This window comes from Lepidochelys olivacea (assembly GCF_965140295.1).
Source record: "Lepidochelys olivacea isolate rLepOli2 genome assembly, chromosome: 5".
NCBI lineage: Eukaryota > Metazoa > Chordata > Testudines > Cheloniidae > Lepidochelys > Lepidochelys olivacea.
In genome coordinates, this window is record NC_140415.1 from 29,470,946 (window position 1) to 29,496,982 (window position 26,037).

The following is a 26,037-nucleotide window of genomic DNA, read 5'->3' on the forward strand; positions in this document are numbered from 1 at the left end:
CGCATATAACCCATTCAGATGGCACTGCTCATCGCTCCATGCATTGTATTCAGAATGAAAACCATTAGAGGTATGTTCTCAGTAGACTTCTCTTTTTTGATATTTCTCAGCTAGTCTTCAGAATTTTTTATTTCCTTTCATACCATATACCACACCCTGGTCAATTTCTGCTCTTGACTAAACCAGTGTAAATCTGCAGTAACTCCTCTGAAGCCAATAGAGTTGTTTTGACAGCAGGATTTGACTCTGCATTCAGGAGGTACACACACATTGTACATACTTTTACAGAAATGAACACTATGATAATTTTAATGGAAGAATGTATGTGTAAATTACATCTATAAAAATACTGGGGCAAATTCTGCCTGCAGTTACACCAGTTGTAATATCATTGATTTCATTACTATTGATACTTCAGTGGGCTTCCATGAGGGTTCATTGGTGAAAACTGAGCAGATCCCACATACACTGGTGTAAGTCAGAAATAACTTCACTGAAGCCAATGAGTATACTGGTGTGAAATAAGTGGGCCAAATTCTCACAAGGTGTAAATCAAGATAGCCTCAAGGGAACGATTGGCGCTGTGCTGATTTACACCAGCTGAGCATCTGACCCGTTGCCTTTAAGCTCTTTAATGTATGTGGTGCTCTGTTGTGATTGGTAATTTTTGCAGATCTGACTGAAAGAAAACATTAAGTAGCCATGTCATAGCATCCGAAAGATTCATATTACTTGACATGTACACACTAGACTACAGACACGAGTGGTTAAATGTGTACAAGAGGAGAAAAAAGACAATGTGATGGCAGTCGACGAATTAACATTATTAGCTCCAAAAGACAGTGAAGGATGCAAAATACAACACATGGAAAAATTATGATGCCCAGTATCTTAGGTGGGGTTTTTGCTCTTATGAGTAGATTACAGTCATTATTTCCCTTATAGGATTCCATGTGGTATGTGTGCAGAAAAACCAAAGCAGGCTATGTCAAACAACAGAACGCAGTAGGACCCAATTCTGCAGTTCTTAAGCAGACACATTTAATGTTCAAGTCAATTTTGCCTACATACAGATGGCGAGATTGGGCTCTAAGGGCTTGTTTACACATAAAAATTAATGCAGAATAAGTGAAGGTGAGAATTTAAAGCAGATTAACTATTCCTGAGTAATTCCACGAGTACTTGCTCTTATTCTGGAATAAGAGTGCTGTATGGATTAAGCTAATGTGGAATAAGACACTCATGATGGAATATAAGCATCCATACATGCAGTTAATTGGGAATAGCTATTCTGAAATAACTCCCTATGTAGACAAGCCCCAAAAGGGTCCAGTTGTATTGCACACTTCCTTTCTGGTGCGTTTGGTTTCTTGGCAAGCATCCCACAAGTACAACAATGGAAACTTTCCCTGTTAGGATGGCAGGATTAAGATGTTTGTCCATCACAGACTAGCGAACTGCACGTTACTCTATTCCCTCCCCGACAACAGTTAAAGCTAGTTTGTTTATTCACAGCCCTTGCCATTAAATTCTGTTCTTCTCCATTGGGAAGGAGATTAACAGCTGAATGAAAATGTCATTTAGCTGACAAAGTTTTTTTGTGCATTTAGCTAACAGTATAAAGATCCCTTCCCTCCCCCAGCCTAATGGAGAAACTACATAATTTGTTTATTACCCTATCTTTGCAGAGGACTTTTTTTGCTTTGCTTTTATTTTCCAGCACCCAAACAACAAATAGGACACAACTGATACTAAGCAAACATTTTAACAATGCCAATAAGCTCAAGATACAACATAGTTATATTTATATATACTTTTTTCTTAAATACATCGAAACACCTGTTTTCAGTACATATTTATATAAATGAAACCCTTGTGGCATTTTATGTGTGCTTGACTCAGGGTTTCCAGGAGGAAATCAACATTGTGCCTCTCAGTTGTTTATAATAGAAACCCAATCACAAAATAAAAGCAAATTAGTCTTTTTTCTTTGCTCACCCTAAAGATGTTTGCACTGCTCAGATTTTTTATTTTTTTTAACATATAATATTTTTATGCAGTTAAAATGCTTTGGCCACATTTAAATAACTGAAAAATGACAAAAAGAAAAGGAGTACTTGTGGCACCTTAGAGATTAACAAATTTATTTGAGCATAAGCTTTCGTGAGCTACCTGTAGCTCACGAAAGCTTATGCTCAAATAAATTTGTTAATCTCTAAGGTGCCACAAGTACTCCTTTTCTTTTTGCGAATACAGGCTAACACGGCTGCTACTCTGAAACCTGAAAAATGACAGAAGACATTGAAAAAAAAGCAATCTGGCTCACTGAAATAATTATGAAAATAGTTTCTTAAACCATATCTCCAATAAGTAAGGAAACAAGTTCTAAATGTATATCACCAGACGCCCTGTTCAAAGGAAAGGCACTGCCTTGAGAACTGTGCAAAATGTGGCCGTTTCAGTTTGCACGGGATTCAGCAAAACTTACTTGTGCATTTCAACTCATGTAGCTCTCATCTGTTGAATTTTCCTTTGAGAGAATCTGGAAACTACTTTCATCAGAACCTACTGAGTTTCGTCTCGCTTTGTGTGAAAACCATAGCTTCCTCCATCTCCTATGGGAAGAGACAGTGTTTGTGAACCTCAGCAAATGTTTTGGTCAAGTTTTGGGTTAGTAAAGAAACCAAACTGTCCTGGTTTTGCGGTCCCATTGTGATTGGTTCTCATAGCCCTAATTGACACACAGGGATGGTTAATGAAGAAGGAGTCGTAAATTTACTTTCTACATTCTTTAACCTGTATATATACCTATAGCTAAAAATGAGGGCACAGTTCTGTGTGTGCATGTCTCTGTATTATGTACATAGAGACAATATATATATATGTGCCTTTAATGCACACATACATGCATGGACACACACTGGCACATCATCTAAATACAAAATACCAGTGAATATACCTTTTATTCCACTACTTTGGAAATGAAAAAATATCCATTCCTGGCGACGCCATTTTCATTTTCGTAACCTCAGAACGTTGCATTTGCAGTTTCTATTCCTCATGTTTTATCACTTAATGGAAATTAGTAAGGGCCAAATAAAACCATCCTTAGGCCTTACTCAAGCAACTTCCATTGCTATCAAGGGGACTTCAACTGAATAAGGATGCCACCTTAACCCTCACCCTCTCAAATTTAAACTATGATATTTCAATAAGCAATTTCTCATTGTACTACTTTGGAGTCCGTATGATTTGTAGAAATTTTACTAAATGCTCTACTTTCCTCCATTGTCCACATGCACATCAGTATATATGATTAACTCTATTAATATCCAATTGTGAGTTGTTGAAACCATACAATGACTCTGCTCTCATTTTATTTTATATCTCACCAACTTTTTCACCCATTAGAGTGATATATGTTTCATTAAGAGTAGGGGGACTGGAGGGTCTGCTGTTGTAATAGCAGGTATTCTAAACCTCTTGTCATGATTTATTATTTCACAGGAATGAAAGGACCATAGATTAATGTTATTTGCTACTCACTGAACTGTTCCACTCTTTAGTAGAGCAATTTTTCACTGTTGAATTGGCACCAATTTTTTCATCAGCAGAAAACTGTTGCTCTGTGTTTATAGCTGCCTTAAAGAGAAATTGATACTGCAACTTCGTATTAAACAAGTCAACGTTTCGTCTGTATAGATTTATTCCTGCAGAAAGTAAATTTCTATAGATGAGGTCAAATCCTGCTCATCCTACTCAGATGAGTAATTCTACTGAATTAGGGCCTAGTCCAAAGCCGATGAATGAAAAGCCTCCCGTTGACTTCAATGGGCTTTGCATCAGATCTGTAAATGGGACTTCTCATGGGAGGGATTTTTAAAAGTGCTCAGCATTGCCATAACTCTGCTCCTACTGAAGTCCATGGTAAAACTCCCATGGGCTTTCATGGGATTCGAGTTAGGCCAATGCTGCATACTTTTTTGACTTCAGCAAGTGCACAGCACTTCTGACAATCCTACTCCAGGTGAGCAAGGTGATCAGGATTTGGCCCATATTCTGCACAGGCTACAGAATATGGTTCTCAATATTTGCTGTCTGCTGATGATACAAGAATTGCAAGCATGACTTTATATTGAATTTATTCCCCAAATGCCAATAAACTGATGGCTGCCAATGAATGCAATCAGTTATGCCACCTAACAGATGAAGTGCGTTGAATTGAAACATTAGGGTCATACAGTGCCCTCAGTCTGCAGCAAAACATTCATGTCAGTAGGAATTCCCTGTGCAGACAGAGGGCATTATATGTCCCTCCAATCTACATAAAGCAAATTGCTTGGCACTATTCATAACCTTGGAAGTAAGACACAAATATTATATTTGGTACTTTGTGGAAAATGTGCAGTGGCTTTCTCTAGTCGACCACTAAAGAAATCCTGTTTTGCTCTTCAAATGAAAAACATGAGGGTTTATTAACGTAGAAAATTATTATAACCAATCAAAACATTTCCCTTTGCCCACCCACTACAGCCCTAAACACCTCAGAGATTCAGTGTTATAGGAAGATCTGTGTGTTACAAGATATTTTTTTCTAATACAATTGGGTTTTCCTTTCAAATCTACTCAATGAACAACAAATATATTGCAGTAGTATCAAGTAGTATCAGCTTCGCCTTCATCCAGGATATAGTTGAGTTTTATGACAGTGCTGATAAAGTCACCAAGTTCTACAAAATCAGCAGTGATAATATTGATACCACTTTCTCCTGGTTTCTGAGTTCGGACCCAATGCATCATTGCGGGAAGAGCCCTGAGGAGGAAAAGGAAGAAGAATTATTAATAAAGAAGCAAGACAAGTATTTTGGGTGGAGTTTTATAAAGCACTTAGCATTGACTTCACTTTGCTCCCCAGGGTAAAATGCCCATTGACTTCAATTAGGCCATGGCTGAGCACATTTGAAATTTTCACCCTTTCCTCCTTTAATTCCCTGTGTAGACTATGTCTTGATTATATTTCAGTTTCTTAAGGATTAATGCAAACATTTAATAGAAACATGCCATGCAATCCCACAGCAATTGGTTAGGAAGGAGAAATAACAGAGAAAACAAGTCATCGTTCATGCTAGGTTGACACATCATACAAAGCTTTGCGAAACATTCTGCTTACATAGTGGATGTTGTCTATTGTTCTCACACTTATTTCTTCATTGTTTCACTTCACAAAAACAAGACCTTTGTTTCTCTAAAGTTCCATTGCTCCTGATAGTTATTTCCCATCAGAATTTAGACTTATATTAAATCTTAGTTTGGGACACCAGAACAATGTGCTGAATATCCCTTTCTTTACAAAACTGTATATCACACGTCCAATAGTCAAGTCATGGGCTATGTTCCATCATGAGTTTGTGTCTTTATGATTAGTTAGTGGAAGAAAATAAGACTTATGGTTGTTTTTGAGACAGGGTGGAGTTATTAGGTCAGGAACCCAGAAGTGGGATATTGGACTGCAAAATGTATCTCTGTGTGTCTCTTTATAGCCTAGAGCTCTCTGTGATGCCATGAAGGCTATATTATGATCTCTAATAAGCTATATATGGAGAAGATGTTTGATAGTTGATGACTCTTTAATCCTGCAGATAAAGGCATAACAAGATCCAATAGCTGGAAGCTGAAGTTAGCAAAGTTCAAATGAAATAAACGTGCACATTTTTAACAGTGAGGGTAATCAATCATTGTAGCAAATTACCAAATTGTCCAGTATTTGGAGTCTTAACATCAAGATTAAATGTCTTTCTAAAAATATGCTCTAGTTCAACCACACATTACTGGGCTAAAAGGAGGAATGCACAGAGTAAAATCTATGACTTATGTTATGCAGGAGCTCAGACTAGATGAACGTAATAGACCCCTCTGGCCTTAAAATCTACAAATCTCTGATTCCCTCCTGGATTGCACCTGAGGTAGTAATTTTCCCTTATACAAAGCAAGTGTAAAATTCTGATCTGGTAGCAATACCAATCAGGTCTAATGTTTTGAATGTAAATTAATCTATTCCTGACCAATGACCTTAGGCAAAATAGTAAGAAAGCATGCATAATGGGTGAAGGATACAGATTTTACTTATAAGTGACTTAATTACTTTAATTATAAAAGTATTCACTGTTGACACAAAGGTTAACCTGGATCCTATAAAATATTACAAAGAGAAAAGCACAGCACTCCCAGGCCTTGGTTCAGATCAGAAAAGCACTTAAACACATGCAAAGTCCGTCTCTATTCATGAAAGCATAAAATTTGATTTTATTGATTCCAGTGGGACTTAAGCAGGTGCTTAGCATGTGTTCAAGTGCTTTGCTGAATCCAGACTTAATGGAGTATCTTTGTAATTTTATTATGTATAAATCTGAAGAATTGTACTTGGTATTGTTGCATGAAGAACCACGAGACAGACTATGAAACTGGAGAGAGACCATGTCATGATTCCAGGAACCAACATTTGAAAGGAATTGACACTAATCATTGGTGCCGACTCCATGTGTGCTCCAGGGCTGGAGCACCTATGGAAAAAAATTAGTGGGTGCTTAACACCCACTGGAAGCCAGCTCCCTCCTCACCTCCACAGCGCCTCCCACCCACTACAATCAGCTGTTTCGTGGTGGTGCAGGAGGCTCTGGGAGGAAGGGGGAGGAACGGGAATGGGGCATGCTCATGGGAGAGGGAGGAAGTGGATGGGAAGAGGCGGGGCAGAGGGCGGGGCTTGGGGTCTGGTGGGGGCGGGACCTGGGGCGGAGCAGCGGGTTGAGCACTCCCAGGGTCTGGAGGAAGGCGGCGCCTATGACACCAACCAGCTTTTGAGGAACTGGACAAATCATAACCAGAATGACACAGATGAACCAGAGCATGAGGAAACTGATTAAGGATGGCTCAAAAGGGGTTGAAAGCACTCAAAATGCAGTGTCATATTGAAATGTCAATATTTTGCTGAACACTGGAGGACTACATTGGGCAGAATTCCCAGGGAGGGCTTTAAACGGACTTTCCTTTTAATTCTAGCTTCCTATTTGAGCTCAGAAAGTCTTTTAGACTTAAAAGTGAGGGACCTGATTCTGTCTCTAACTAGTTTGATATAGGTTCTTTATTTCTTAAGTGCTCATCTGCCTTTGATATTTATTTCTACTTGAGGCATAACATCTTCTCTTTGTGGCATCCCATTTGTTTGCTGTGAAACTGATGATAATTTTGTAATTCTGTTCCCAACCCAAGAGTTTTCTGATCATCTAATCCAGTGGTTTTCAAATTTATTTGATCATGCCCCCACTTTGTTTTATCTGTAGTAGTTTATGCCCTGGCCAGACAGGTACATATACCGATAAAAAAAAAAATCAACAAGCTACTGTCTCTAAATATTACAAAGAGAAATGCTTTGATTCAAAACAGAGCCAACAATCCACTGTAATATGAGCAAAAACAAAACTGCGATTGTGGTTGAGCTTACAATTAAATATGCATACCGTGACTTAGCAAACAGATTAATGTACAGATGGCAATGGCTTTGTATAATACTGTGCAAGGGTAACAGAAATCTGTCAAAATGCACAGTACCATCTAGAGTCAAATGCACAGCACTATTTGAGGACCTGATATATCAGGAGGAATCAGATTTGCTAGTTATTTATTGCTGTGGGTAAAATGTGTGCCATACGTTTTTTTCCTAAAGCTTCTCACCCTCTCCCCCCGTGAATACAGTCAGCGCCCCCCACAGGGGGGCCTGTGCGTCAGTTTGAGAACCTCTGATGTAACCTATGTAATAAGGTACCTATCACCTTGATATTTATAATCAGTGTTCTTTTTCTCATGCCAGGTTCAAATCAATCTAACATTTACTAGACAGGTTTACTTTAGGCTAGTATTCCATTTCAGGCTCACCTGAGCTGGTGTGCCTTGACATGAGACTCTTTCAGGCTCAGTGCTGGTAGCTAGCGGATTTCATTTAATATTTCAGACTGAACTTGATTGCACCATCCCCAGTCACATACTGTCAGATAAACTGATAAGGATCTTTGGTTGATGGATCTAGAGCAGTGGTTCTCAACTTATTTATGCAGCCCATAATGTGTTACCTGGGCTGCAGGGGCCAGGTGGCAGAGTAGTGGCAGCCCAGAACTTGCCATGCGGGGCTGTCTGGCTGCCTGCCCCAGACCCAGGACCCGCATTGTGGGGCTGCCTTGGACCCCACAGGGCTGGCCGTGAGCCCCGGACCTTGCAGGGTGGGCCAGCAGCCCCAGACCCCTGACCCCACGGGTCAGGTGCCCCAGACCCCATGGGGCCACAGGCAGCCCCAGACTCCAGACCCCCCAACTCCGCAGGGCCAGCTGGCAGCCTTGACCCCTGGACAGCCTTGAGCCCTGGACACCCGCCATATGGGGTGGGCCGGCAGCCCTGACCCTGGCACTCTGAGCGGTGGGCAGCTGGGATCCCAGACCCTGCCACGTGGGCGGCCTTTAGCACACGGCTGAGCTGGGCCAGAGCTGTGTGCTAATTGGGCCGTGGGTTGAGAACTGCTGATCTAGAGATCTTGCAAACATAAATCATATATAGATTAGATTAGACAGCAAATAAAATAAAATAAAATAAATCTTTGCCTAGCAAAGCACAAGACTTCTCCATATTAATGCACAGAAAAAATAAAAGCAGCAAAATACATGGGGCCCAAATTCTGTGCTGGTGTAACTCCACTGACCTCAAGAATTAGGCTTAGGGTATTTTACAAAAGTCTCTTTTGTTAACACTGCATATGATGAGAAGTTCACATAAAGGGCAGTACATTTCCCTCTTCCCATAATGCCACCTTGAAAACGGCTCTACATCCGGGGTTGCAAGAAACTGTGTGTATTGTTTTGCTTTAGTACAAACACTCACACATGTTAACTGCAATTATGGGAATAATCCTGGTTTAATATTCCTCTGGGTCTCTTTCTAATGGCAATGCAAAACTTGTTTACCCTTCACTGTAATTTCCAGCATGCCTCAAACTAGTACTGTAATTGTCCTCATTAAGGGTTTTAGTCAGGAAAATGCAGACCATGCTGTGTGGCAGCCACCCACAAGTTTTTACACTCACAGAAACCCAGTAGATAGCATGGCATTAGTGTATATTCTCTTAGGCTATGTCTACACTTTGCACCTTTTAGTGACACAGCTGTGCTGCTACAGCTGTGCGGCTAAAAGGTGCACAGGGTAGCCGTTCTTTGTCAGCAGGAAAGACCTCTTGCGCCGACAAAAAACTTCCATCCCCAACGAGCGGCGGTAGCTTTGTCGGCAGGAGAGCTCTCCTGCCGACAAAGTGCTGTTCACACTGGTGCTTTTCGTCGGTAAAACTTTTGTCGTTCAGGGTGTGTTTTTTTCACACCCCTGAATGACAAGTTTTACTGACGAAAATCCAGTGTAAACAAAGCCTTAATCTCTCTAACAAAGTGGATTTTGTTCATGGGCATAAACAATTCTCTCCCCCTATAAATGCACTGTAGCCAACCATGGACCCCACCCCCCTGCAGTTGCATCTATGTAAGCAGACCCCTTTGGCCACTGGGAGTCTGCGTCAAGGATTTTACTGTCCATGCACCTGCAGTATCAGGGCCAAAGCTTCCTAACCTTACACTGGAAAGAGTGATAGAATGGTCTGAGAACAGGTCTCCGCCCCAAAAATTCACAAGTACTGATCTCAGCTCTCACACAGGCCTTGTTGACACACAAAAGTTATACTGCTTAAGCTCTATTGGCACAGTTAAGGTGGTACAACCATTATGGAGGCAGCTATATCAGTACCACACAGGAAGTGGAATCAGATATACTGGTACAAGTAAAACTGTGTCTACACTAGAGGTTGTACTGGTATTACTATTTAGGTAAAAAAGAACCACACCCCTACTTAAAATAGTTATATTGGTACCAAAACTACGTAGACCAGAACAGTGCTACCTCTTCATAGCCTTGGAAAAACCTTAAATCTCTTAAACTCACTTCGCCTCAGTTTCCCTATTTCCCTATCTGTCAAATGCTGCCGTGACAACCAATAATATTACTTGATGAGTAAATCAGAATGCTTGCTTGCCTGACAGGGCTGTTGTGCGATTTAATTACTGGCAGTAAATGTTCCAAAGTGCTTAGAAGATGAAAAGCCCCATGTGAGTTTGATTGCTGCTGTAAATTAATGGCCAAGTAGTTGGAAGTTCTGACACATGCAAATTAGTTATCGGCACATTTCAAAAAGTTTGGTGGTGCATTTCTATTTGGATAAGCCTTGAAAAGTTAGCACAAATTTCTGCAAATTATCTGTATATTATGATGCCTCCCTTTTAAAATGATCTATTAAGAATAATTAGCTAAGCCTTGCTGACTCACTGGCTGAGGAATTTGCTATGGAATCCACTCCTTGCAATGGAGTTATGCTGCAGAATTTCAGTTTCTTTTTTTTTTTTTCAAAGAATCTTCCGGTCCTTATGGTTGTAAAAATAACCTTGATAACATGGACCACATGAACAAACTGATGCAGTGTTGCCTGCCTTAGGCTACATACAGCCAGCTGAAATAATAGCTCTGAGAGAGACTGTGCTGCACGATCCAGTAATAGGGTTGCCAACATTCCGAATGCAGAAAACTGAACACCCTTGCCCAGCCCCTGCCCTGCCCCTTCCCAAGGCCACGCCCCTACCCTACCCCTTTTCAGAAGCCGCACCCCCTGCTCACTCCATCCCCACTTCTTCCATTGCTCGTTCTCCCTCACCCTCACTCGCTCATTTTCACCAGGCTGGGCAGGGGGTTGGGGTGTGGGTGGGGATGAGGGCTCTGGCTGGGGCTGCATGCTCTGGGCTGGGGCCCGAGGGATAGGATGTGGGAGGGGGTATGGGCTCAAGGCTGGGGCCAGAAATGAGGGGCTCAGGGTGCGGGGGGACTCTGGGTGGGGGGCTGGGGTGCGGAGGGGGTAGGTCTTTGGCTGGGGGTGCGGGCTCTGGGTTGGGGCTGGGGATGAGGTGTGCGGGGGGTGGGCTCTGGCTAGGAATGAGGGGTTCAGAGTGCGGGAGGGGGTGCGGGCTCTGGGAGGGAGTTTGGGTGCAGGAGGAGGCTCAGGGCAGGGGCAGGGGGTTGGGGTGTGGATGGGGTTCAGGTTGCAGGCTCTGGACCACACTTACCTCAGGAGGCTCCTGGAAGTGGCCGGAATTTCCCTCTGGCTCCTAGGCTGAGGTGCGGCCAGGCAGCTCCGCGTGCTGCCCTCATCCGCAAGTGCCACCCCTGCAGCTCCCATTGGCCGTGGTTCCCAGCCAATGGGAGCTGCAGAGCTGGCCCTTGGGATGGGAGCAGTGCACAGAGCCCGTGTGGCACCTCTGCCCTGGAGCCAGAGGGAAATGCCAGCATCTGTGTGGAACCAGGGCAGGCAGGGAGACTGCCTCAGCCCTGCTGCACAGCCGACTGGACTTTTAACAGCCTGGTCAGCAGTCCTGACCGGAGCCGGCAGGATCCCTCTTCGACCAGGAGTTCCAGTTGAAAACCGGACACCTGGCAACCCTACCCAGTAAGTGAACAGAAAAGAGAAATACCTTCCTTCAGTCCCATAAACCTTATGCACTAGGCCTCACTCTGACCTGACTCACCCCTCTTTTGCACTGGTGTAACTCCATTGAGTTCAGTGGGATTATGCTTGAGTTGCACCACTGTGAGGTCAAAATCAGTTCCTGTGGCAGGGTGCCATGTTGTTTGGTGAACAAAGGATGAAATACAACTCAGCTTCCCCAGTGCAGGTCTGTATTGGTGTTCTAGGAAAAAGAAAGAAGAATGCCTACAGGAAGGAAGAGGTCCAGGCTGACAGGCTACCCTACTGTGTTGAACACGTGACTGATAGAGTGTCTATTACTTTGGGTGGTCTGTTCCCTTGTTTTGATTTCATTCCACCAGCTCAAAAGTGTGCTGTAAATAAACACACGCTGCTGCACGTCTGTGGTCACTCACTTCTCTCCTGAAAGAGGAAAAACCATTTCTTCAACTCCAATGCTTCCTGTGAAACAATGCTCCGATTTGCCTCTTGCTTTCACCCAGGTAAATCAGGAGTAGCTGGTTTGAAGACAATGGAGATAAGACTGGTATGAAAGCAAGAGGAGAATCAGGTCCAAACAAATCATTCATAGGCTGTTTCAAAGCCGAAGAACATTGCGTAACTTAAACAAAAACCAGAATGGACTAGCACAGGGGTTCCCAAACTTGGTTCACGTCTTGTTCAGGGTAAGCCCCTGGCGGGCTGTGAGACGCTTTGTTTACCTGACTGTCCGCAGGTACAGCCACTCGCAGCTCCCAGACCCAGTGGCTGCAGTTCGCCATTCCCCGGCCATTGGGAGCTGGGGAAGCCGTGAACCAAGTTTGGGAACCCCTGGACTAGCATCATGTCAAATCTTATTAAAAAGAACTTCATATAACTTCAGTTAAGGGAGCAAAACTGAAATCCCCTTGTGCTGCCTTTCAGAACTAAAATACGACAAAGCTAACTGCATTACAATTTGGTAAAAAGAAAATCTGCTTTTGGCCTGTTTTAGCTCAGAGGGAATTTTTATGTCTGAGTCATAAAACTCTGAGGATGTGACAGAACGTTAATGATTGCAGTGTTCGATCATGGGGCCTCCTGTGGCGAAACATCCATTTCTCTCAGCAGAGCCTTTAAGGGAGGAGAGGGAAAAAAGCAGCACTGTAAACGCAAAACAAAAGAGCTTTTATTGCTACTAATGAGAGTTTCATTGCTAAAGAGAAGACAGTAGGTTTTCTTTCAGATTGTAAGGAACCACTACAATGACTAATCCAGAAAGGGAGAAGTGGTTTCATGTGCAGATTGCAAAACCGTCTATCAGTAAGTGCCCCAGTTATCAACAGTCACTCTGAACCGTGAAGCTATTCCATTTGCTCAGGACAAAAATGAGATTTACATGTTGCGATAGAATTTTCAGTGTTTCTTCCCTCTCCAATCCCCCTTTCCTACAAGAAATGCTCATTTGCAAGACAATAATTGATCCTTTGCATCACTGCCTAGTGATAAGAGCACAGGAGCTGCTGTTAAGAACTCCTTAGTTCAAATAATTGAACTGCCTGGACTGATTTGCCAGTTTTAGGCCAGTTTGTAAAAATATCCACTAGTTTTGGGTGCCCAAATTGACACATGCTGGGTCTAATTTTCAGTGGTGCCAAGCACATGCAATTCAGTTGACTTCAGTGGGATCTGGGGTGCTCTGTGTATCTCCATCCCATGAATCTCAAATTGGGCACCCAAAATTGGACACACACAGAATTAGCAGAATAGTTAGGTCTTAAACTCTCTGGGTGGGATTTTCAAGAATGCTCAAGTGTTAGACAAACGTGGCTTCCTTAATGTCAATGGGAGTTTGCTGGGGCCACCGATTAGTGTTGCCAACCCTCCAGGATTGTCCTGGAGTCTCTAGGCATTAAAGATTAATCTTTAATTAAAGTTTGTTATGTGAGGAAACCTCCAGGAATATGTCCAACCAAAATTGGCAACCCTACTACAGATGAGGCTCTGCATTGGTCATGCTCTACCTGGTAAAAAGATACACCACCAGCAATGCTGTGCAGTACTGCAGGAAGTTCTCTCTCAATGCTCCCATTTGGGCAATACCCCTCCACAGTCACCCACCCCTACTGCAGGCTTTGGCTTAAAGCTACATTTAAACCCTTCCTGTTTATACAGTACTTTGAAGTACTATCTATAAAGGCCAATTATCATTGCTACATATATTTGACTTGTTGTTCCTTCTCTTCTACTGATCTCAATGTGCAGGGCTAACAGTGGAAGATCAGTTTAATAAAATAATAACTATTACCACAGTCTGCCTGATCTGCGCAGTGCTATGTAATTTATTTGCTAATATAATTTTCCTGACCAGTACTACTTTGATATGTCTGGAAATCCCTCTGTGAACCTTTTGGAGCTGCAACCACATATATCCTCAGAATCATTCCCTGGGGTGGTAATCATGAAAATGTCAGAATGCAAACGGTTAATCTCAGTTCCCCAGCAGCTCAGATTCCACAGTTTTTCCTTTGTCATTTGGTAGTATCATACAAGTCTGCCTAGGTCTCCATGAGAAGGGGCTGAAAGTGTTACAAAGCTATCTGAAACATTTTAATGGGCTATGCCAATCCTTCTGGGCATTGAGGTGCATTGTATTTTTAGAACACTGGCTGAAATGAATTTGGTACATTATTCATTCAATCTCACAGGACCCTGCTGGGAGTCAGTTTTTCAGGATCTTGAATGAAAGTGTTACACTGTTCATGAGTTGGCAAGATGCAAGCGCTGGCTGCACTAGCATCCAATAGCTTGTGCATTTATTCCACTGAAATGCTTATCTATAATTCAGTGGTTTTCCAATTGCTGTATAAAGTTTGGAAACACATTTAACTAGAGTGTGCAGACTAAAATTTTTGGGCCAGATGAATATTTTAATATGATTGATCAGAGCGCTATAGTCTTTCCAGAATCAATGGGGCCAGTTTTCTTTGTACTTCAGGCCAGTTTTTGGTTTTGAAACGAACACCGTGAACTTAAAAGTCAGCTTTCTGTCTCCACCTGCAAAGGCAGGGAATGGTAACATTTTAGTAGTATTTACTGAACCAATATCCTTACTCTTGCAAAAAGTGCAATGGGATATTTAATAGCAACAAATGTTGACCCTCTAGGCGAGTGGCTTGTTCTCAGTATCTTGCTTTTATTCCTGATTCTGTTTTTGGAATGTTGAGCTTTTAGAGCAATGGGGAGGCAAGCGGTGTATCTAAGGGTGTTAGCAATTTCACAGCTAGGAAAGGTTTCAACAAGCCTGGGGCTATGATTATAGAAACACTCATTAAAGTAACAACACTAGCCTGGAAAAATAAACTCAATTTTTAGTGAACGATCAAGCATTAATCGTTAGGCCACAGAGCTTGTGTCAGGGGTTCTGTGTTCCAAACCTGGCTCTTCCAATGACTGTATCATTATGGACAAGTTGCTTAACTGCTCTGTGTCTTAATTTTCCAATCTTTTCCTCAAATGAGGACAGTTCATCCCTCCGAATGGTGTAATGAGGCTTAATTCATTAACTTGTTTCCAATTATTTCATAATTAGCCATTCAGTTAAGAGAGCTGACTGTGAATCAGCTTGGATTCCTCCCATCCCACTCATGGCTCTTTAAACATTACCTGCAGAGTATCACTGCACACCTTTGCTTAGGTAGAGGTACCTCATAATTGTTGAGGTGCTTGAGAAGGCAATGTGCTCTGGATCTAGTACCTGCCTAGCTGCTGAAGGAATGTTGTTGTTTGTTTATTAGCAGTAATAATTCATAGAATAGTGAAGTTATTTTTGGAATCAGGACTCATTCGGTCATATTTTACATGGATTTTCACACTCTTTGCTGAGGAAATCTCTATCAGCAGTAAAGAAAATATTCAACTTTTGTTTAGTCTCAGTTTTACATTTTCTCTTTCTACTATTTGAAAAAAGTTATTAAGGTTCAGTTAAAAACTCAGGCTTTGGAGTTTACTGCAATATGGGAAGTGCTTTGTTGAAGGTATACAGTTGATTTATTAAATGCAGACATAAGAACGGCCCTACTGGGTCAGACCAAAGGTCCATCTAGCCTGGTATCCTGGTTTCTGACAGTGGCCAATGACAGGTGCCCCAAAGGGAATGAACAGAACAGGTAATCATCAAGTGATCCATTCCCAGCTTCTGGCAAACAGAGGCTAAGGACGCCATCCCTGCCCATCCTGGCTAATAGCCATCGATGTACCTGTCCTTCATGAACTTATCTAGTTCTTTTTTTAACCCTGTTATAGCCTTGGCCTTCACAACATCCTCTGGCAAAGGCTGACTGTGCGTTGTGTGAAGAAATTTCCTTTTATTTGTTTTAAACCTGGTGCCAATTAATTTCATTTGGTGGCCCCTAGTTCTTGTGTTAAGAGAAGGAGTAAATAACACTGCCTTATTTATTTTCTCCACGCCAGTCATGATTTTATAGACCTCTATCATATCCCCCCTTAGTCGTCTTTTTTCCAAGCTGAAAAGTCCCAGTCTTATTAATCTCTCCTCATAAAAGACGATTCATGTTATCTTTACTGGACCTTTCACAGACCTGCATTCACCACCATCAGTCATATTTCTGGGAGTTGTCAGGCAGGGCTTTGGCTCAGCAGTTTGTATCCTATTTAACTTGTAGGCTGCTGACTGTGGGTTGGTTTATCTTTACTCAACTTTTCTTGGCTGTGTTCTGCCTCAGAGACTTGTGTTGGCACAAGAGAGAGTATCCACCTGCAGAATTCACACCTAGATTTAAAAATCCCTGTAGTTTAGTGGTGTTTGGATTCTGGGTTTTGGTTTGGGTCCATCTATTAATAAGTACCTTTCTTTTCCTACAGATTCATGGTAGTATTTGCACAAGGTTTGGAAATAGATTTATCTAATTGTTCCATCAAACCGTTAAGATGCAATTTCCAGCTCTACTGTTATGCAGCACTAGTCAGAGATCCTGTAGGGCACCCCCTGCTGGTTGCCAATGAGACTGCTGTGAGGAAAAACCAGCCTCTGGGTTCCTGGGTGTTTTAAGCTTCCCTGGTCTCAGCAGGCTGCAGCACTGTTTCCCCTCATGGCCTCTCTGGCACATTTCCTGGGCACTGACCATGAGTCTGCTACCCCATCAGAGAAATGGAGCCCCTCAGCCCATCTGTCTTGTCCCCAGGACCAGTGCTGATTCCCAAGACACCCCAGTTGCATAAATACACCCTGCTCCTAGAACCCTACCAAAGGAGTGAGCCTTCTGGTTTACCGTTTAACTCTCTCAGGAGGGAAGTGGCAGTTGGGAAGCATATAACACACGCAGAGACAGTTTTCATAGCTTCTAACACCGCCTCTCTTTTATATTTAAGAGATAAAGCACAAGAGAGTACAGATCACATAGAATGCACCAAACATCCCAACCACAATGTCCCTCAGTAGCTCACCATTTCCTTGGAAGACCATCTGTGTCAGGAAGATGAATGGTACCCAGAAGAGCAGCTCCAGGCCTTTTTACAACTTTTAGCCCCCTTTCTCAGGTCACATCCTGCTCAGCCTCAACAAGTGACCACAGAATCCCACAAGTTGACTTCCTTCCAAAGGCAACTTCTCCCTTGCTAAACCAGCTTTCTTGGGTGGGAGTCAGTCTATTATTCCGAACTATTCCATATTCCACTGCTTTAACCCAATGGAGCAGATACTCATTTTGGAGCTGGCCTTTCAGCGTGAGATGGAGCCAGATGCAAACCCACAACCTTCAGGAGAGTAGTTGAGGGCCATTCAACAGCCACACCCCAGATTAGTGGGAGTTCTTTATGGTATTATGTCTAGAGTTCCTCTTACACACTGCCCAGTGGCTCATAGCTTTACTTATTTGCATTTTAAAATCTTGCATGTATAAACAACCCAGAAACAATATCTGTAAAAGCACAAGAAAATGGTAATAGAAATATAGCATGTCATGTAGACAGACAGTTAGGTTGTGATAGTGAGCCACTGGTCTGAGTTAGGGGCAGCATGGAGCTCCTTAGGTACATCTACACAGAGATTAAAAAAACATGGCTGGCCTGGATCAGCCAACTCGGGCTTGCGGGGCTCGGGCTGCAGGGCTTAGAATTGCTGTGTAGACTGTTCAGGCTCACTGGAACCTGAGCTCTGGGACCACAATTTTTAGCTGACCCCAGCCAGCTATAGTCATGCTGTGGGTCTTTTATCCATGTGTAGATTCTTACTCCTGGGGGAATTCTGTGTTACTGTGCACATGCAGAATTAAAGAGCCCCGCAGATTTTTATTTTTTTGCACAGAAAAAAGCTTCTGCCAAAATGTTGCTGCAGTTCCACCTTTTGCCCATCAGAGGGTACTGTGGCACAAGAACAGCAGCAGCTCCCAGAAGAAAATAACTTCTGCAGTTCTGCCTTTTGTCCACCAGAGGGTGCTGTGGGGATAGAACAAAGCAGCAACTCTGGGCCAGCTAAGGAAGAGAAAGCCTGCCTTCTTCACGGTGCCTGTCAGGCCAGGTCAGGAGACAGGGTTTATGGGGAGTCAGACAGTGTGGGGTGCTAAGGGGTCAGACAGGGGCTCGTAAGGGCTAGTGGGGGAAGACAGGCTGAATGGAAGTGGAGGCACACGGCCACAGGGGGAGGGAGGTGCGGGGCCACATGCTGATGGGGGAGGGGGTGCAGAGCTACAGAGGAACAGGGGAGTGGCTGGATGGGGTTACAGACAAGGGGACAAGGGGAGGGGCACAGGGACACATAGGGACAGGGGAGTAGCTGAGTAGGGGCACAAAGACACATGGGGATGGGGGAGGGATACAGGGACATGTAGGAACAGGGGAGTGGCTGGGTGGGAACACAGAAACACATGGGAACAGGGGAGGGAGTACAGAGCCACATAGGGACAGGGGGAAGGGGTACAGGCCCACATGGAGATGTGGGGAGTGGGTGTCTGAGTGGGGGTGGAGGGACACATGTGGACAGGAGATGCAAGGACACATGGGGGTGCAAGAACACATGGGGACAGGGGCAAATGTGCCTGACTGAATGGGAGAGGCTAGGGGGAAGTTCCTTAACAATCCCCCAAAAAACCTGTTCCATACTTTTCCCACCCATACCCAATAACCCTCCAAGTTCACACCCAGGTTCCTTCCCAGCAATTTACTTCCCTCCATTACCCCTGACTCCCCCAAGCCTTTGCACTGCTTCTGAGAGGTGTGGGAAATACGGCTCTGTATTGTAGTTTAAATACAGAATTATTACTCAGAGTTCTGTATTAATATGCCTAGTAAGGAATCTATTTGTCAAAAAACATTTCCTGAATCTTTTGTTGTTGTCTGTATTGTTACAGACATACTTGCTGACAGGTATTTTGAAATAAATGACCAAAATAATTGAAACAGGTGTGATTATATTGTGTTATTTTGGCAAACAAAATATGCAGAATTTTGCAAAATTTTAAAATATTGTGTGCAGAATTTTTAATTTTTTGTGCCAGAATTCCATCAGGAGTAGTAGATGTAGCCCTTGAAGTACACTTTCTCCCAAAGGAGCTTGGTGCACAGGGGTATTATACAGAGTACATCAGCCTATAGACTGATGTAGCCTGTGCCCTTTGGTGTGTGATGGGGAAAGAGCCAGACACTTTCCTCCCCTCCAATCCCTTTTGGGATGCTGTGCACCCCTAGGAGCCCATGGAGGGAACACTGCTTGAGTGCATGGGTGGCCCTTACACATGTGTTATGCAAGGAGGGTGGGGAAGGTTTCTTGCACTCTTCTTCCACACTACCACCCTAGCAGCATAAGGGTCATGCACAATCTGGCTGGCCCAAAAAATGGACAGTACATGATTGACACTGACAGATCTAGGAAACAAGATTAAGTGGCCTCACTAAGAGGTCTACATTTTCATTCTGAATAGAAACTTTGTTTAGTTTTTCCAAAAACCCTGGGAAGATTTGAATTGTCCGTCCCCCCCGCTTCTTGTCCTTTTTGTTTTTTCATAGAGTGCCAAAGTTATAGTATTTTTCGTCTCCTTTTGCTATGGTGTAACTTTTCCAAAGGTGGAGACGTTTGGAAAAGTTAGTGCAGAAATAAAAAAAAGAGGAAACAAAGAAAGGAAAAAGGAAAACGTGAAAGAAAAACCTCTAGTCATCACTGATTCTATTGTGTTCAGTGAGGTGTGGGGGGGAAATAGGATGGGGGAGAAAAAAACCGTGAAAATCCTGAGAGTGAGAGTCCTGCACTTAGGACGGAAGAATCCAATGCACCGCTACAGACTAGGGACCGAATGGCTCGGCAGCAGTTCTGCAGAAAAGGACCTAGGCGTTACAGTGGCCGAGAAGCTGGATATGAGTCAACAGTGTGCCCTTGTTGCCAAGAAGGCCAATGGCATTTTGGGATGTATAAGTAGGGCCAGCAGATCGAAGGACGTGATCGTTCCCCTCTATTCAACATTGGTGAGGCCTCATCTGGAGTACTGTGTCCAGTTTTGGGCCCCACACTACAAGAAGGATGTGGAAAAATTGGAGAGAGTCCAGCGGAGGGCAACAAAAATGATTAGGGGACTGGAACACATGACTTATGAGGAGAGGCTGAGGGAACTGGGATTGTTTAGTCTACAGAAGAGAAGAATGAGGGGGGATTTGATAGCTGCTTTCAACTACCTGAAAGGGGGTTCCAAAGAGGATGGTTCTAGACTATTCTCAGTGGTGGAAGAGGACAGGACAAGGAGTAATGGTCTCAAGTTGCAGTGGGGGAGGTTTAGGTTGGATATTAGGAAAAACTTTTTCACTAGGAGGATGGTGAAGCACTGGAATGTGTTACCTAGGGAGGTGGTGGAATCTCCTTCCTTTGAAGTTTTTAAGGTCAGGCTTGACAAAGCCCTGGATGGGATGATTTAATTGGGGATCGGTCCTGCTTTGAGCAGAGGGTTGGACTAGATGACCTCCTGAGGTCCCTTCCAACCCTGATATTCTATGATTCTATGATTCCTGACACAAATATTCATTTTTGACAAATTGCATTTTCTGATAGGAAAATTTCTCAGTCGAAAAATTTCAACTGTGGAGCTAGTTGCACTGATGCATTGTGGCAAGACGGCTATATATAAGGAGAAAGGAGTGACCCTTGGTGCCCAGCATCTGTCACAGAGAGGTCTCTTCAAGCAAACCCTTGGAAAGGTAAAGAGGGTGCCCAAAATAGAGCTAGGTGAATAAGTCATTTTTCAGTTCAGTTGCAATTTCAAACAACTGGGGAAAAAAATTGTTCAGGTCAAACCAAATTTGAAATGTTTCAAATTTTTTTGTGAAACGGAAGTGTCCATTTCACATGTGTTCCACAGGGAGGTTTCAATCCTGGTTCTGCCACATCCCATATAGGTGCTCTAACCTCTCGGCTGAAAGTTATGGCAGAGGCGATAGTGGCATTGGCACCAGCACCTCTTCCTTCTCCAGCCATTTTGTGAATGGCTGAAACTATTCAAGTCAAATTTGCAACTAGTTTTTGGGTCAATTGAAACCACATTTTTCATCATATAAACTATTTGTCTGCAAAAATGTGCCTACCTCTAGTCCACACTAGGAGAAAAGGTGGATTTTTACTATGTGTCAGCTAACGTATAGAAGAATCCTAGTGAAGACAAGGCCGTTAGTAGTCTTCACATGTGGTGGCAAGCCAAGGTAAACAATGGCATGAAAGCTAGAAACAGCCTTGTCTTCACTAGGATTTTAGCATGTGTTAGCTAGCATGTGGTAAAAGACACACCTTTTCCCCTAATTAACAGAAGGTCTCAGTGCGGGGAGAAAGCTAAGGCTGAGTTTTATGCTGTTGTGACTACCAATAAAGAAAGCCAAAGGCCAGAGAGAGATTAAGCTTGAACTGTGCACTGACTGCATTGTGTTCAGGGCAGGGTGGGAACCTCAGCTGTTCACAGCACACATTCCTTAGTACCCAATTCCCAACCTCCATGCCTGCCGCTGCTGGGTATCTGCTGGAGTTTTCCCAACAAATTACTGACCGGGCTCAACGCTGCTTAGTTTATGAGAACTGACAACAGTGCTGCCTGAGGTGGTACAGCTGCAGGCAGTGATAGATCTGAGTGCCTCTGTGTCTCTGTTATTTTCTTCCACCTCCTCTGCCCCTTTCCCTCCAAAAACCCCCACAACCACCGCACACACAGAATATGAAGGTTCTCCGGCTTCTCCCTTGCAGTGAGAATTAAAAATGCATTGATATCCTCCTGCTCTGAGGTATGTGCATTTGCCTTTGGCTTGATGGACTAGTCAGTGGAAAATTGAGAGCAGGAACAAACTGACAGTTAACCAGGTGAATGCAAAACAGAGCACTGATGTGAGAATTAATAAAACTGAAACTAGCTAGCCCTGGGATCAGAATGCACATATGTCACTGAGCAGTCAAGAGACACTCAAAAGAAACAGCACAGGTGTTTGACATTAGTATACAGAATGACAATGTAAATGATATGCAAGACGAGAACAGAGTGACAGTGATAGTAGATAGAATGGATTATATCACATGACCATGGTCTGACACTGACCTGAAAAGGACAAGTCATTATCATCATTTTGAAAACACTTATTTTCTCACTGTTTAAAATAATTCTCTGGAACTTAAAACTAAAAAGCTTCCTTATGAAAGTGCTTAGCCGTTTTGTAACCACAGCCTTGCAAAATCTTACTTCTCTGGGTGAAACACCTCCTCTTTGATAGGCAAATAAAAAACCTCGTCATCATGGTAAGAGAGAGGGGGATTGAAGTTTGTACATTTTGGTCTGGGCTGGAAAATCATCATGACAGCTTTGCACAGACTTCATTGCAGTATTCCCAGCTCCTGAAATTGTATTGAGAGTCTCCTGATTTTTGGTGCTTTTCTTAAAGCATCTCAGTTTTCATTAAAAGGAGAAGGTGGTTGTTAGCCCTTTTGGTCCTGGAGAAAAGCAGGAAAAGGTGAAGCCTCAAAGTCTCAAGACCCAAGGAGGCAAATAAAAGACACTCAAATCATTATTTTTTAAAAAAATCTTATTATTTTTGGGGCCTAATTCATGATTTTTGAATATTTGAAGTTGGCAACACCACTACTGTGAATTATTTGTTTTGTTTCATATAGAAAAAATTACAAGGATGTTACAAACACCTATAAAAGGAAAACATAAAAAGATACTTTTGGGTGACATCTAGGTCTCTCCGTGCTCCTTTCACTTTAACATAATAAAAAGACACAACGATGGAAGAGCACAGAAGCATGTGTTAGATGTAATGTGGCTGCTCTTTAAACTGCATTTCAAGCAGCACAAGTGCTTCCCTGGCAGGCATTTAAAGAACCGTAAAGGTAATCAAACAATTGTTTAATTCCTCTTCTGATCCCTCATGAAGAGGGAAGAGAGTCTTGCACCTGTATACACATCTGTGCTCACAATCCCACAACATACACTCATTGATTTTTTTGGGAGGGGGCAAAATCCTTGCTAGCTGCTTTGGCAAGCTACCTAATTAGTATCTACACAACAGATTCCAGGAATGTCACTCTCTGGGTCACACCAAAGCCTAAAATTTCTGATGAATCAGTGTGAAGTGATAGCAACAGCGAATAGCATGGTTGGGAGCTCTTTGTGTTTAGAATATCACCAGATTTCATCCCTAGGTCTTGCAGTCTGTCACCATCCTGTTTTAAAGTTCTCAGCCATTTTGACTGTAACAATCTTGGGGTTCATTAAATAACAAACCAGTGAACGAGAAAGGAATAAAGCTTCAATAAAACAAACTTAAGAGTATCTCTGTCGAATTGCTGCACAAAGCCATGCAGTGTTCCCAACCCCCGCGTTCAGGGCACATCTCCAAATTCCTATGTTCATAATACTGTGCCTTATGCAGGAGCATCTTGAAATTATAATCTTCCACAAACATCTCTCTATATTGACTTTATGAATTACACCTTTGTGGTGTACAGCTACAGCAAAGCATGTATTTATGCCATGCCAAGAATTCTAGACCATTGTGATATCAGAAGTAACTCAACCAGTCACCATTTTTACTGTACAGCTAATTTGTATGCAACAATTTCAATGGCTGTATGAGGGAGACTGAACAAATGATGGATTATTTGGCCCAACTACCACACCCATGCACCCAACACCCACCCACCCAAATCAACACAGATCTCCCTGCACAAGCTGCCAGACACAAATCAACACAACCACTCACACAACAACACAATCAGTAGACACAATAACCCCCAAATCTCATTAGCTGAGAGGGTAGTTAAAAAGTACCGAAGGAAGTGTAAGGAAGAGGCTAGCAGAATTCAGGGGAAGTATGATCTCTCCCTGTCCCTGGAGGAATGGCTGAGGACAAAGGAAAACTGTAGATAGAGTTATGAAAAGGGGATTGGGATGGTGGTTTGGTGGAGGTAATATAAATAAAACTCATGGAGGAGCCAGCAAACAGAGGTGTCCAATGCTGTTTGTATGGGATCTCAAGACAGGAGTGGAGCTTGCCCTGCTACAGTCTCCTACAGTGCAAGAGAGCGTCCTAGCCAGTGGGCTATGGGATATTGTGGTATGGGCTTTCTCAATCTCCCCTGTTGAAACTGTTCTATTGTGTATAAATAATTAAAGCATCATTGGAACAGGGTCTTGAACCTGGGTGAGTGTCCTAATCACTGGCCTATAGAGTCACTCTCTTTTCTTGTCCCAGTGAATGACTGTGGTGGAAGGAGGGGTCCTTGGAGATCACAAGGAAGGAATTATTTATCTGCACTAGTCCCATCCACAGTCTTGGAACGTAACTCAGCTAACAGTGAAATGTTGACTGAACTCCTCATTAGTACTATTTTTTCCTTTTTATTGTTATGTACCACCACCAGTAAAGTGCAGCAGCTAATGGGGAGGCAGACTTTATTTGGGAAACTTCTGGCTGTCTGGAATATCATTAAACTGCACTGGCTATAACAGCATTTCACATGCAGCTGTGCAGTTTCCCCTAAAAGAGATATTACAATAATGCTAAGTGACTTAATTAGATAAACTATGGTTTTGTCAATCTCATACAGTGTGCAGACTGCAAAATAAATTAGTTTCACCAGCTACCTGCAGATTAGTTGAAAATGCTTCAGTCTCACCCATATCTGATTCCTTTCCATAGCAAAATGGAGCAAAGTAACCTTTTACCCCCACCAAATAAAATTGCTTGAAGTGGTTTTAATTCCACAAAATGAAGTTGGTTGAATTTGTGTTTGCAGCATTACAAGATGGGAGACAAAGAAAGAATGAAACATGCCAAGCTAGGTTGAAATGTTCAGTACTTAAGGCCCTTGGTTATTGCTATTGACTGATTTTACACAAAAAAACTCCATTTTTTGTAAAGGTAGTATTTAGGTTTTACCTATTTTAACCCAAATTTTGGCTTTTGTAGGACCTAGTCATTTTTCAAAGGGGAAACAGACAGGGCTGTGCTGAAGGGCTGGCAGGCTCTGCAGCAGAAGGCCCAGTATTTATTCAGGGGAAGTATGTGTTGCAGCCTTCTGCTCCTCACCTGCTCCAGGCCCTTCCGCATTGCTTTGTTTGTTTCTTCTGTGCAATGGGGAAGCAAGACAGTCTGGGAGCTGAGTCCTGGCAGCTGAGACTACCCTACTGATGCTGCGACAGGCCCGCAGGGAGTGGAAGGGTGCCATCCATGAAAACTGGCCCCTGCTGGGTGCAGCCTGCCCCTGCCCCTTCAGCACAGCCTCATCTCCTGTGTGTGTGGTGGTGGGGCAGGGGGAGCTCCTGTAAGTTGAAACTGTCTAGAAGGCTTCCTCATTTGCTTTGTGGTAGATAGCCCCCTGGGGGCACACCAGGCAACACTCCACCCAGTGCCCTTCATTTTTTGGTTTTTACCGATTCTCGCCCCTGCCCATGCATTTTTAAAATTTTTAAATAAAACTCCCAATAAATTCCAGGGAAATTAAAGCAAACAACTGAAACAAAGGGCGTTACCAATGCTGCATACAGCCGCTTACTATGGCAGCATGCCTGGGTTTTTAATATATTTTTTTAAACCAATATAAAGCAACCATGCGATTCCCAGAGGCTCACAACAATTTAAACAATTAAAAACAGATACAACTGTAACAATCCACATTGGCAAATTGATACTAAAAAGCACTCCTACCTCCTCAAAGGGGAAACAAACAAACCCAAACCCTTCCAGCTCAACCATCTCTTCAGAGAAAGTGTCAGTAAATAGATGGGTCTTGCAATGTTCCCCGAAGACCAACAAACACTAGCTCTGTTAGATTAAAGGAGAAAAGCAAATTCCAGAAATGAGAGAATTCCTAGCCTCCAAGGTAGGGCCTGTCAGCCCTAACTTTCCAGCGGATTTCAACTGTCAGGGCAAAGGACTGGGGCAACCTCCGAGAGCCTCAGAACCCAACCACAATGGGCTTTTTAGATGAA

The 26,037-nt window shown here is 43.0% G+C and overlaps 1 protein-coding gene across 1 annotated transcript in view; it reads right to left on the reverse strand.

Annotated features, from left to right (window-relative positions):
- Positions 1–2,200: 2,200 nt before the first annotated feature.
- PLCXD3 (phosphatidylinositol specific phospholipase C X domain containing 3) overlaps positions 2,201–26,037 on the reverse strand; it is a 158,413-nt gene continuing 134,576 nt past the window's right edge. Inside the window, exon 3 of the mRNA XM_084627661.1 lies at positions 2,201–4,813. Within this exon, the coding sequence (XP_084483787.1) occupies positions 4,657–4,813 (157 nt within the window). The 3' untranslated portion in view covers positions 2,201–4,656. The remainder of the gene's footprint in view (positions 4,814–26,037) is intronic.